At 51.2% G+C, this 13966-nt stretch overlaps 1 protein-coding gene across 5 annotated transcripts in view; it reads right to left on the minus strand.

Moving 5' to 3' along the window:
- Positions 1-13966, minus strand: part of ABCC1 (ATP binding cassette subfamily C member 1) — a 155001-nt gene that overhangs the window by 41525 nt on the left and 99510 nt on the right. For all 5 annotated transcript variants that reach the window (XR_014840714.1, XR_014840713.1, XM_021086560.2 and 2 more), the window contains exons 14-18: positions 12927-13014; positions 9767-9842; positions 7189-7315; positions 2510-2686; positions 454-621 (exon numbers count right to left, since the gene is read on the minus strand). Coding sequence is in view for 3 of the 5 variants with exons in the window: in XM_021086560.2 (XP_020942219.2) it covers positions 454-621; positions 2510-2686; positions 7189-7315; positions 9767-9842; positions 12927-13014 (636 nt within the window). In the remaining 2 variants the exon portion in view is untranslated. The remainder of the gene's footprint in view (positions 1-453; positions 622-2509; positions 2687-7188; positions 7316-9766; positions 9843-12926; positions 13015-13966) is intronic.

The raw sequence follows: 13966 nt of genomic DNA on the forward strand, positions 1-13966 counted from the left end.
TGCCCAGGACGTCCGCCCATGAGGACCAGAGCAAGAAGGCTGTCCTGGGAAGGCTGCCAAGGGAAGGGCTAGAAATATATTTGTGGATTTGCCCCTGTGGCTCAGTGGTAACAAGCCTGATGAGTACCCATGAGGACGCAGGTTCAATCCCTGGCCTTGCTCAGTGGGTTAAAGATCCGGCGTTGCGGTGAGCTGCAGTGTAGGTCACAGACACAGCTCAGATCCTGCGTTGCTGTGGCTGTGGTGTAGGCTGGCAGCCAAAGCTCCGATTAGATCCCTAGCGTGGGAACTTACACATGCCATAGGTGTGGCCCTAAGAAGAGAAAAAAAAAAAAAAGAAAGAAAAGAAAATACGTTCTCTGGTCCCACTCAGTGAGGTATTCCCAAAAGGGACACGTTGCCACCGGACCAAAGAGCCAGGGCCGGACCCCACGCCACCCCCACAGCAGGTACCTTGTTCTTCAGCATCCCCTTGGGGCCAACCACGTTTTCAAAGATGTGCTTCCCCACATGGGCGTCCACGGCAGAGAGGGGATCGTCGAAGAGGTAGATGTCGGAGTTGCAGTACACAGCCCGGGCCAGGCTCACGCGCTGCTTCTGGCCCCCAGACAGGTTCACGCCCTGGGGAGAGACGCGGCAGAAGGGTGGGTCTCCCGGGAAGCAGAGTCAGGCAGAAGGGGTCACCTGCTCAGGAGGCGGCGGACCCTGGGCAGAGGGCCTGCCGGGCTGCACCTGCCTCCCGAGGATGAAGCAGGTGGCAAAGGCGTGAGATCGCGCCTGAGCCAGTGTGGGTTCAAGTCCCCGCAAGGGATTCACCCTCAACTGTAAAACAGCCAAGGAGAAAGACTGAGCCTCTGTGCGCTGCTGGGCAGGGCAGCCGGCACAGTTGGGAAAGGGAGGCTGGTGACACCAAACAGTACTGACTACAGGGAAGGCTCCTGATCTTGGAGTCTGGCTCTTACTCTGGATCACTCACTGGTGAAGCCACACCGTGGAGGCAGGCTGTGCCCTAGGGGTGTGGAGATCCAGCCTGTGCCCCATTCACCAACAGGAAGGACACCATTTTCTAATCTGAACCAGGTCACCTGGACCACACAGCCTTCCTGCAATAGATAACACACCATCCCTTCCACATCTGGCTGGCATCAAAGTGGACACCCACTAGGTTAACTGCCCAGGTCCTCTTGCAAGAGACACCCACCCTCTCCACGCCCGGAGCTGGGGTCCTCTCAGCCACGTACATTTTGAGGGTCCCTTTCCAGCCTGGGGCAGACATCAGACCCAAACTAAGCTACTCATATTTTTGCCCCCCAGAATTTGCTAATAGGACCTACACAGAGCGTGAGGAGTCTCCGAGAGGCAGAAAGACACGTGTGAAAAAAAGGACAAAGCTGTGCAGAAAAGCAGAGACAAAACAGAGAAGGAACCAGGCTGCCTGTCCCAGCCCCTCCCTGAGCACCACTGCCTTCCAGCCCTCGGATTCCATGTAACGCATTTGCATCCTTCAACTCATTTCTCACTGAGTTAGCTTCTGCTTATACTAACTCAGGCTCCTTTGCTACTTGAAAACCCCAAAAGCCCCAGTAATTTGGTTTTCTTTCCCAAGGAGCTGTAGATTTCTCTCAAATAAAAGAAATCATTCACCAGCTAAGAAAGCTGGTAGAGCCACTGGATTGTAAGTAAAAACAAAGACGGGAAAGCTCTTTGGTGGCACCTGCAACACGCACACTCTTCTCAGCTGAGCGCATGTCACATAACCACCAGGGGGCGCTCAAGCAAGCCAGGCAGGCAGAATGAAAAGAACATGCAAAGGCCCTGAGGAGGGCAGGGCTTTCAGGCAAGACATCTGGCCTCTCTGCACCTCCTTTGCCCCAACCATTAAATAGGGTCAACAGTAAATCCCCTCTCATGGCCTTGCTGTATAAAATGTTTAGCACAGTGCCTGGTACATGATTATTATTCAAAAAGTGTTGCTACTGCATGATTATTTTTATCACTACCATTGTTCTGAAAGGGACTGGGGACATCTAAATGACTGACACCTCTCTTCCCTGTAGAGTTCCCTTAGTCATGTGACTCTGCAGTTACAAGACTGCAAAGAGATCATGCACTTCCTGGTCTCCTATCTTTCAGCTCAACCAAGAGATTTGCTTTGTGGATGGAAAGGATAGTGCTTTAAGGGACATCACTTTTTTTTTTTGTTCTCTTGGGCTTCTGCTGCTGCCATTAGAAGAACTTCCTTCTGGGGCACTCCCACTCACTCACCTAGGCCCTAGCAAGATGCCAGGTGGAAAAGACCTGAGCCAACTTACAGCCCAGAGCTGGGCTCATCTGGAGCAGAGGAGCAGAGGCCTCCCACTGAGGCCAGGCTACCCAGGATACCTATCACAACTGACTCGCCCATAAATAGGACAACATGTGTTTAACATCAGGAGCCACCCAGATTTTGTGGTTGCTTGTTATGCAGCAACAGCTGACTGATGCAGGGGCCGTGCTGAAGCAGACTGACCTTCTCACCAATCTCCGTCCGGTCCCCGCTGGGCAGGATTTCCAGGTCTGGGAGGAGGGCACAGGCTTCTATCACAGCCTTATAATACCGTTCCTGGAGCTGGCGTCCAAACAGGATGTTTTCTCGGAGAGAAACATTCTGAATCCAGGCCTGCTGGGGGACGTAGGCCACTGAGCCCTGGGTGGCCATGGAGAGGACAGCAAGACAGACACACTTGGTTAACAAGACAGCAACCGGCCTACCCACCCGCCAGGGGGGCCCTACTTCACACAACACGTTCATCACACCTACAGTTTCAACAAGAGGGAAACTGAGTCCCAAAGGACTGTGGACACTAGGGCTAGGATCAGAGCCCACGCAAGGTCAATCACTGGCCCCAGTACTAGGAGTGCAAGCGGTGAGACTACAGTCAGGTATTAAGTAGCTATTTGCTAAATGCCTACAGCGGTGAACAAAACTCCCAGCTCCCCTATACTGCACACCTGTAACCTTTAAAATATTCTACCTCAGGAGTTCCCGCATGGCTCAGTGGTTAACAAACCTGACTAGCATTCATGAGGACGCAGATTTGATCCCTGGCCTCGTTCAATGGGTTAAAAATCCAGCATTGCTGTGAGCTGTGGTGTAGACCGGCAGCTGCAGCTCCGATTCAACCCCTAAGCCTGGGAACCTCCATGTGCTGTGGGTGCGGCCTTAAAAAGACAAAAAAATAAAAATAAAAATTGTATAACTATATTTCAAAAATAAAATTAAATAGATTTAAAAGTAAACAACAAAAAACTCTTGGCTTCTAAGAATGAAAAGTATCTGATTAAGTGTAAAAAAAAAGTATTTGATTATTGTTGTGGTAAATGCTAAGAGATAAAAATATATGAGCCTTTGCAAAATGTCCCTTAAAAAGGGATACTTAACCCATAATGGAAAATAACCTGAGAAAGGATATATATATGTATATATATATATATAAAATTAATCACTTTGCTATACACCAGAAACTAGCACCGACATTGGAAATCAACTATACTTCAATTAAAAAATAAATTAATTAAAAAAGAATTGTAGTTTGAGACACCAGAGAAGGCGTTCTTGAGGAAATTTCCCTCGTGCCATTTAAGGGGGGACCGCTATATAAAAACTGCCCATCTCATGCAGTTCCCTGATGGCCAGTAGCTTAAGGATCCAGTGCTGTCACTGCTATGGCTTGGGTCACTATCATCCACTTCTGAAGACGTTGTCTTTATCTCCACATAATGTAAGGTGTCAAGAATGGCAGAAGAATAAAGGCTAAGTGGAGGGCATTTGTTTCACATATTTTAGTAACTGAAAAAAAGTTTTAAACAAGGACAGACAGGTGAGGATAAGTTGGTCTGACAAAGAGAAGGGGGAAGAGCATCTCGGTGGGAGGGAACAACATGTGCGAAAGCCTGGAGATGAGAGGAACTCAGCATGTGCAAGGGACGGGAAGGCTGCTGTGACCCCGGCCCTCAGTGTAAGGGGGAGACGGGCAGGAAGGAGCTGGGGGGTGGGCAGCGGCTCACACTGGGCTGGCACTCCTAGTGAGGAGCACGGGGTTTACTCAAGGGGCAAAGGGGAGCCACAAAAGATTCTTAAATAAAGCAATTCTAGGGGAACAAGGCTGGGAATGGAACTCAGGTCACCCAACTCTTTTTTTTTTTTTTTTTTTTTTTGGCTGTCCCCATAGCATGTGGAAGTTCCCAGGTTAGGGATCAAATCTGTGCCACAGTAGTAACCCAAGCCACTTCAGTGACAATGCCAAACTCCTTAACCCACTGAACCATTGGGGAACTCTCAGGTAACCCAACTCTTAATCCTCATTCTCAGATAAATAAACTGCTGACTCCAATATCCTAACTTAAAGTGGCCAAAACGTCACAAAGCCTCCCTGGAGAACCCACAGATAATTCAGACATAGCATGCACAAGCCCTACTAACTAAAATATTTGGGAAAAAATTAACACTTTAGACACATTTCAAACACTGCTTCTACCAGGACAAAATAACCAGTCACAAATAAATCTATAATCTCATCAAACTACATTCTCAGAGTAGCCTCACTTTTTAGATCTGTCATCTCAGTACTTAAGGGCTTTTTACTTTAAAACAGTGGTTCTCAGAGTTCCCCTTGTGGCTCAGTGATTAGCGAATCTGACTAGCATCCATGAGGACATGGGTTCAACCTCTGGCCTTGGTCAGTGGGTTAAGGATCCGGCATTGCCGTGAGCTGTGGTGTAGGTCCCAGACACAGCTCAGATCCTGCGTTGCTGTGGCTCTGGCACAGGCTGGCGGCTACAGCTCCAACTGGACCTTTAGCCCGGGAACTTCCATATGCCGCAGGTGTGGCCCTAAAAAGACAAAGAGACCAAAATAAATAAATAAATAAATAAATAAATAAATAAATAAATAAAACAGTGGTTCTCAACTGGGGGCAATTTTGCCCTCCAGGGGACATCTGACAATGTCTAGAGACCCTATTTGTTGTCACGACTGGGGGCTGCTACTGACACTGGTGGGCAGATGTCAGGGATGCTGCTCAACATCCTATGACGTAAAGCCCAGTCCCCAGTCTCTGGCCTGAAATGTCAATAGGGCAGTGACTGCAGAAACCTGGGCTCAATGAAGCAGAAGGCACGGTGGATCTTACCTCGCTTTGGAATTTTCTTCCATTAACCAAGTTCTCACTGCCCATTAATCTTACTTTATAACACGTGCTTGAAAGTAATGACAGGTCATTTCTTGAAACAACAGCTAAACGTTATTAGTTTGGACACAGCTGTTGTAATACGCTTTGCACGCTTTCTCTAAGGCACGCTAGGCTCAAAGGCAGCACGAGATCGGCAAAGAAAGGATTGTGCTCAGAAAGAAACACAATGGCACAAACCAGCATCCCCAAAAGGAGATCCCAGGAGACAGTAATATGGATGCAAGGAGTTGCTGCATAGACAACAACAAGGCGCAGGTAAGTACGTCTGGGACGCACCGGATCAACCAAAGTTAAATAGGGTTTTTCACCCTGGGCAGGAATTCAAGAGCCTGTACTTGATTAGCGTTTATTATAAGTCTCCAAAAGGGAGAGACTCAAAGTATGCAAGATTTCCCAAGCTTGTCTGAGCCCAGGACTCTTGATTCCCCAAATATCCGGCAAGACGAGTGTGCACGCTCTAGGAAATGCTTGTGTCAACAAAATTCTGGAAGGAAACATCCCAGCTTCAGGGAAAGACCTTCCCAGAGAATGAGCTAAATGCAAAACAAGGCTTCTGATGTTGATGGGACCCATCTGCGCACTAGAGCCGTCGCTTACACCCTCTCTCGGAGAACACATCCACGAAGCCGAAGCAACCTCGGAATTTAAAAGCAGTAAAAACCACAGTCTCCTTTTAGCCTCATATTAAGAAACCAACAAACACTCAGAATTTTTTTTTATATTCCAGATGAAAAATTACTTTTTAAAAAACTTTTAAAATATTTTTATTTTTTCCATTATAGTTGGTTTACAGGGTACTGTCAATTTTCTACTGTACAGCAAAGTGACCCAGTCATACATACGTGTATATATATACACACACACATTCTTTTTCTCACATTATCCTCCATCATGCACCATCACAGGTGACTAGATATAGTTCCCTGCGCTATACAGTAGGATCTCATTGCTTATCCAGTCCAAATGCAATAGTTGGCAACTATTTACCCCAGACTCCCAGTCCATCCCACTCCCTCCCCTTCCCCCTCGGCAACCACAAGTCTGTTCTCTAAGTCCATGAAAACACTCAGAATTTAAACAGTTCCCTTGTGGAGTTCCCGTCATGGCTCAGCAGTTAGCAAACCCGACTAGCATCCATGAGGATGTGCGTTCGATCCCTGGCCTCACTCAGCGGGTTAAGGATCTGGCATTGCCGTGAACTGTGGTGTAGGATGCAAACGTAGCTTGACTCCTGCCTTGCTGGGGCTGTGATGTAGGCTGGTGGCTACAGCTCCAATTCGACCTCTAGCCTGGACACCTCCATATGCAGGGGGTGGGGCCCTAAAGGAAAAAAAAAAAAAGACACACACACACACACACACACACACACAACCAGAAAACAGTTCCCTTAGAAATAATTCTCTAAGAAAATATTCCAATGACAGAAATCAAAAATTTTAAGTATTGTGGAGTTTCTTGGTGACCTAGCAGTTAAGGATCCATTGTCATTACGGCTATGGCTCAGGTAACTGCTATGGTGCAGGCTCAATTTCTGGCCTGGGAACTTCTATATGCCACATGAATACAACCAAAAAGTAAAAAATTAAGAAAGAGAGAGAGAGGCTAAGAGATTCATAGAACAAGCCAGAAAGACTCATGCATGAGAGGACCACATGAACCACACCGTAGGGCAGAGATGGGGAAGGAGTAAGAGCCAGCAGGCAGATCAGGGAGCACTGGCATTGTTCCTAAAGGCTTAACAAGCACCCACTACATGCCAGGCACTACTCTAGGTGCTGGGATATAGCAGGAAATAAATGACGCTGGAACCTTGCCTTTTAGGATGGCACAGAGGAGAGGAGAAAGGACGCTCACTGCTCCCACTTGACTGACAAGGTTGTCATAAAAGAAAACACAGCATCGCCCTTGACCTTCCCCTCGGGTCGGCTCCCCCAGCCCCACTCAGGCTTCCTCCTACCTTGATTGCCACGTGTCCCTCCACTTTGTCCATCTCGGCCAAGAGTGCTGACAGCAGCGACGACTTCCCACAGCCCACCTGGCCCACCACGGCTACCAGGGAACCTTCCGGGATGGAGAAGGTGATGCTGAAACGACAGGATGCACCCTGGCTCAGCTGGGCGTCCCCAGCCCACACGAGAAGGATGGACCCGGAGTGGCAGGGCTGTGGAGGGCCTTCAAGGTCTCGCAACTTGTCCCACCATGTCTTCAATGAGCTTAGGTTAGGTCAGGGAACCAGCTCAGAGGCCACCACATGTGAGGCCGCGACAGGTGCTGAGATGCACCTGCATCTTCGAAAAGATACAGGGGAGAGACCTGAGAGACCAGGCCGAGCGGTGGGGACTGCCTGCCTAGGGGGCATGATGCAGGTGCCCGGAGGGAGCCCCAGACCTGGACACCTGGGAAGAGCCTGAGGAGAGGCCCACGGGTGTGAAGTCCCAGGGGAGCTCAGAGAAGGGCACGTCTATGACACAAGATGAGGCTGGGAGACGAAGGCCAGTCCTGAAGAGGTGGAAGGGTGGCAGCCAGACCCCAGAGGGCCTCAAGGGACACGCTTGAAAACTGGAAGCCACGCCGGGGGGCTGGCGCACATGAATCTGAGTTTCAGAAACCCATCCCTCCTGATAGTGCGCTGTGACAAGAAAACCAGCTCAACACTCTGCCAGCAGGGCTGGCTGTCACCTGACACGGCGTCACGCCCACCCCTCCACTTGGGACGGCTCGGTTGGAGCTGAGGGGCCACCTGCCAGGGAAACGGCGGGCACACCCAGGGCCTCCTTGGGTTCACCAATGTCAGCTATGCTTTCCAAGTGCTGCTGCCATGATTTCAACACACTGGCGGGAAGGTGGATGGATTCTGCTGCCACTGTTTGACGCCTGTGACCCTGCTGCAGGGTCACACTGATGGTTCTTTTGTTCTGTGCTGTGAGGCGGATGGGTTATGGGGCCAGAAAAGAACAGGAAGCCCAGTGAGGCAGCTCCTGTGATTGTCCAGGTGAGACGGGAATATTTTAAAGGCTGAAGAGAGAGAGGGTTTGGATGGAGAAATTGGGGTGGGGGTGGGGAATTCCAGGGGCAAGGGAGGGTGACAGGAACGAGAAAGCCTTTGAGACTGGAAGGACAGAGGGAAGGATGGGGGCACAGATAGAGACCATTAGTTGTGGAGCAGGACAAGATAGAAAAACCAAAACTGAAGCAGGAAGGAGCTGAGTTAGACATAAGGAAGAACTTCCTGAACTGGCAATCCCATCAAGGGAGATGTCATACACATTCTTTTCTCTGGAGAGTTAGCCGCTGCCCCTCCTTAGATCTTCAGATAAAATAAAGCAGTAATTTGGCTACCCAGTAAGGGGGTAATTATTAGGGGTATAGGGGCTAAATTTGGTTCCTAAAAATGTCCCATCTGGCCCTGAGTTTGGGAGAGTCCTTAAGGAGGCCTAAGAGAGCTGCTGGGCAAGGCCTCTGGTCAGAAAGAAATAAGAGGCACTTCATGGAGTTCCCATTGTTCGTTCTCAGTGGTAAAGAACCCGACTAGTATCCATGAGGATGCAGGTTCAATCCCTGGCCTTGCTCAGCGGGTTAAGGATCCTGCACTGCTGTGAGCTGTGGTGTAGGTTGCAGATGTGGTTCAGATCTGGTGTTGCTGTGGCTGTGCCATAGGCCAGCAGCTGCAGCTCCAATGTGACCCCTAGCCTGGGAACTTTCCATATGCTGCAGGTGCAGCTGTAAAAAGGGGGAAAAAAAAAAAAAAAGAGGCACTTGACAAGTTGCCCGGGGAACCAGGTCAACGCCCTGGATGCTGTGATTCGGAAGAAGAGGACTAGGGTGGGCAGGGTCCCAGATGTGGAAATGGTGAGCAAGGGTGAGCCAGGTAGCAAGGGGACCTTGACAGGATGGAGAACGGCCCATCCTGACAGCAAATTTGAACAGATGAGAATTCCTTTCAGCTGACTCAAGCCTGCTTGCCACCAATGATGGCATCACAACCTCAGATCCATCCCAGCCAGCCAATGGGCTTGGTCTCTCCTGGCGCAGCCATTAGTTCAGGGAAGAGCACACCCCTCATAGGCCAATAAGAGGCAGGAGAGTCTCCTGAAAAGGTAGAAGGTACGCCTGGAGTCAGTGGGGCCAAGTGGATCATGAGGGGAGAGGACGCCTGAGAAGGAAGCAGTGCAGGTGGAAGGGGAACAAAGACAAGATGGAGGGGGTCCTGATGGCACTGCCTGAGTCCCTGGAGCACACTGTACCTGAAAGTGGATCTTCTCAGTTATGTGAACCAGAAATTTCCCTTGGTTGCCCAAGCCTCTCTGGGCAAGGTTTCTGTCACTTACAATTCAAGGGAGCTCTCTGAGCCAGGCATACTCTCATCTGCTGCTCCTTGAAACCCAAGCAAGTGTGACCAGACCTATTTTCCAGAGGGGCCAAACTGTGGCTCAGAAAGGCAAAGGGGCCTATTCACGGTCACAGAGCCAGAGCGCGGCTGGAATGTGAACCCCTGTTTGCCCAGAGCCCCGCGGCTCTCTCCAAGTCCCGCTTACCCATGCAGCGTGGGAGGGTCGCTCCGGGCCCATGAGAACGTGGCGTTCTTCACAGTGATGCTGTTGGTGGTCCCCACTGGAAAGCACCAGAGACAACACGTCAGGCGTCAGTGAAGCCATGGCCTGAGCATGAGCAGGAGGCTCTTACTCTTTTTTTTTTTTTCCTAATCAAGTAGCTCAAGCCCAGATGCTAGATTCTCAGGCCAGGCATTATCTGGTTACATCAGTCACTGTGTCTAAAGAAGAACCTCAACCGGCAGCCCTGGAGGCAGCCTCAGACCCAGAAAGCAGAAGGAAACCTCCAGAGAAAGATAGGAGGTTGTGCCATCTGGAGAGGCGGGGGGGGGGGGGGCACTGTCCACGCCATCCTGGGAAGTTCAGGCAGCTGGGTGGCCCAACAGAAGCCAAGACCACGGGGCACAAGCAGTGCCCTCATGCAGACACCTGCCCAACGGGCTGGGCTGGCCCGTGGCCCTCACGACACCCTGGGGCTCCTCCTTTATGTTCAAAGCGGAGGGGCCCCTGTCCCCAGACTGGATTTCTGACTCGCCTCCCTGCACCCCCGCTCTCCCCCTCCCTCCAGTCACCTGCTCACATCCCAGCAGGTCAGTCTTTCTGGGACACCAGGCACAGCGGACTGTGCAAACACAGGGATGGACGAGGAAGCGGGACTGCTGGCGGGGGAGGGGAGGGTGCCTGAGACAAAGCCTGTGTTATACAGACGGACGCTCTGCCATCCCAAGGCTTCTGGCACCTCTGCCTTCATCCACTTTCTCTCCCTTGTTTTCTTCTCACTCCACAGCCCTCACAAAAACATCTGGCTCTTAACTGCGAGCTACCCTAAAACTACCTAGAGATAAGGAGTGTTTTTAAGTTGTCAGATGAAGAAATAGAGGCCCCCACCCATCAGAGAAAGCTGTGAAGGGAGGAAGTTATGAGTTAACCTAATTTAACCTCCGCCTCCCCTGCCACCCTCCTCCCCCCAAAGAGAGAATAAGGAGGAAGCCGGAAGGTGCTATTTAAAGAACTGAAGACAAGTCACTTGAAGCGGTCAAGCTAGAGGCCAGAAGACTTGGCCCGGAGCTGCCAAGGGGACCCCACCTGGCGCCCGGAGAGCAGTCAAACATCTCCAAGGCTAACTGCCTAGGCGACTGCCATCAGGGCAAGAAAGGGAGCTGAGGGCCAGGGCTTTTCCAACGTGACTCTGGCAGGGAGCGGTGCACAACTTCAGGGGCTCGAACCCCCCTCAGCCGCCCCAAACTCCAGCCCTGTGTGTTGCAGGGAAATCTGACCCTGGAGCAGCAGACACCATTCTGCAACCTGGGGGGAGGGGACACAACTCGGCCCTCTGGACAGCAGAAACTGGGGGACTGCACGCAGCCCAGGGACGTCTGCAGGAGATCCCAGCATCCAGGGAGCTGTGGTTCTCAATTGGGGGTAACTCGGACACCCTCCCCCCAACCAGACACAATGTCTGGAGCCATTTTTAGTTGTCAAAACTGGGGTGGGTGCTACTTGGATCTAGGGGGTGGAGGCCAGGGGTGCTGCTAAATGTCCCATAATGCACAGGTCGCCCCCGCACAAAGTGATCGGGACCCAGGCATCAGCGGGGCTGAGGAACCCTGTCCCCTGTGCCTTCGCCTCTTACTCACGCTCACGCCGGGGAGCAAATGACCACCACGGTCTTTCCTCAGCAGGCGCCGTGCTGGGCATTTTATACACCACGGAAGACATCAGAAAGCCTCACACAGTGTATAAAACCCGTGTACAGGTTCAGATTCGTGGCTCAGTGGAAACGAATCTGACTAGTATCCATGAGGACGCAGATTCGAGCCCTGGCCTCGCTCAGTGGGTTAAGGATCTGGCGTTGCTGTGAGCTGTGGTGCAGGTCACAGAGGCAGCTCGGATCCGGCGTTGCTGTGGCTGTGGCGCAGCCCAGCGGTCACAGCTCCGATTAGACCCCTAGCCTGGGAACCTCCATGTGGTGCGGATGCAGCCCTAAAAAGACAAAAAATAAAAATAAAAATAAAACCCGTGTACACACACCGTCATTCCTCTGACCACAGCTACTGGGGCTGCCCGCTTCTGAGCTGGAGCCACAGGCACGTTACCTAACCTCTCTGTGCCTCACTTTCCTCATCTGTAAAACAGGATGGATTATGGGATCACCCCTTAGATCTGTGATGAGGAGTAAATGAGGCAGAACAGAGTCCTTGGAACGATGAGGTTTTTTGGGTTTTTTTTTTTTTTTTGCTTTTTAGGGCTGCACATGGAGGTTCCCAGGCTAGGGGTCGAATCACCACAGCCACAGCAACGTGGGATCCAAGCCAAGTCCGTGACCTACACCCCAGCTCACGGCAACGCTGGATCCTTAACCCAATGAGGGAGGCCAGGGAGCAAACCTGCATCCTCAAGGATACTATTCGGGTTCACTAACCACTGAGCCAGGATGGAAACTCCCTTAGAACAATGACTGGCACACAATAGGTGCTCAATAAATCTCAGTGCAGAGAGGTGTACAAGGGGTTGATACTGTGGGTTTCGATCCTGATCCTGACTCCACCTCCCAGTGGCTGCACAAGTTACTCAGCAGAGTTTCTTCCTCTGCAGACAGAGGCATCCACAGTTCCCTCAAGCTGCGGTGAACAACAGATGGCTGAGGACAGTGCTGTCCCTAGGACGTGCATGGCAGGAGTGTCACTTCTGCACAAGTGGTCCCTCCTCTTAGCACTACTAAGTTTTATTATTCAGTGCCTGGAGATCCCTGCTCTGCAGGGTCGACTGGGAAAGGATAAGTTAGAGCTACAAAATAAACAAATCTACCAATAAAAATCGGTATGACACCCAGCCAACAAGGATACCTTCATTTCTGCTGCTGGGGGTGGGGGCAGGCAGGGCAGGGGGAGCAAGGTTCAGAGCAGGGCCGAGATCCACCCGAAGATGCACAGCTAGTGGGGGCAGGGACTGGTCGGTCTCCCACATGCTTGATATGCCCAGGATGGAATCAAGCCCTTGAACCCCTGGAACTGGGCCCTCGGGGTGGGCCTCACTTAGGGCCTGCCTCTCAGAAAGCAAGAAAACAAAAGTGCAAGTTCGCCCTCTGGGAAGGGCTGGGTGAGACCCTGGCCCCGGCCTCCCCCCGCCCCCCCCCAGGACACACCGTCTTTGATGGGCAGGCGCTGGATGCTGTCAGGCTCCAGTTCCTCGTGGGAGAGGAAGATCCTGAGGCGCTTGAGGGAGACACTCGCCTACACAGAGAGGGGTGACAGGGTGTAGTTATTTTTAAACACGTGTTTGCAAAACAGACGAGGCCAAGTCACAGTGGTTTCCCCTGCGTGCGGAGGGGCCCACATCCTCCCTCGCATCTGAAGGTTCTGCCTTTCCTACACACCCAGCAGACGCCTCAGAATAAAAAAATAAAACGGGTTTCAGTTCTTGCTTGTTCTATTTTATAAGCCCACGGACAGTAGTAAAAAGGAGGGCAGGAGGCTGTCCTGGCTGACAAGGGACTTCAGAAACCATCGGAGGCAACGGCCCGGCAAAGACACACTTGCAACTAGGAGATAAGCGTGTCCTGGAGACTGAATACACAGCCAGTGGTCACGGGCAACAATGCTGGATAATAAACTTCCAAGCTGCCAAGAGACTGCAGCTTAATGGTTCCCACCCCAAGAAAGAAAGAATATGGATCCTGCGGGCAGAGCCTCCGTGCCTGCCCGCCTGCACCTCTCACAAGCGTCCTATCCTAATAAATGTATTTCTTGCCTACCAAAATAATAATGCTAAGAATCATCATCTCAGGATGAGACGAAGGCGTGGTGAACAGTGACAACGATACCCCCACGCATCCAGGCCATGCTGCACGCAGGGAACGTGATATCAACCGGAGTCCAACAGGAGTAAATTTAAAAACAAAGCAAAATGTCCTTAATTCAAACAGCCCAGCCGTAAAGACATGTCCGTGCAAAGCAAAGCAAACTCGATATGTGGAGGATTTTAAGAGATTACTGTTCACTTTGCGAGGTATCAGAATGGTGGTACGACTTAATGGAAGAAGAAATGCCTGCTGAAGTATTTGAAGGTGCAACACCAAGGGGTCTGGGATGTGCTTTCAAATTCTTCCGCAAAGAAAGGAGGGAATGGAGGGAGGGAGGGAGGAGGGCAGAGGAAGGGTCAGATGAAGTAACCGCGACAAAACGT

The sequence above is a fragment of the Sus scrofa genome, chromosome 3 (assembly GCF_054392235.1).
Source record: "Sus scrofa isolate SSC_HxYL_T2T_F1_AM1 chromosome 3, Sscrofa_HxYL_maternal_Yorkshire_Landrace_v2.0, whole genome shotgun sequence".
Taxonomy (NCBI): Eukaryota; Metazoa; Chordata; class Mammalia; order Artiodactyla; family Suidae; genus Sus; species Sus scrofa.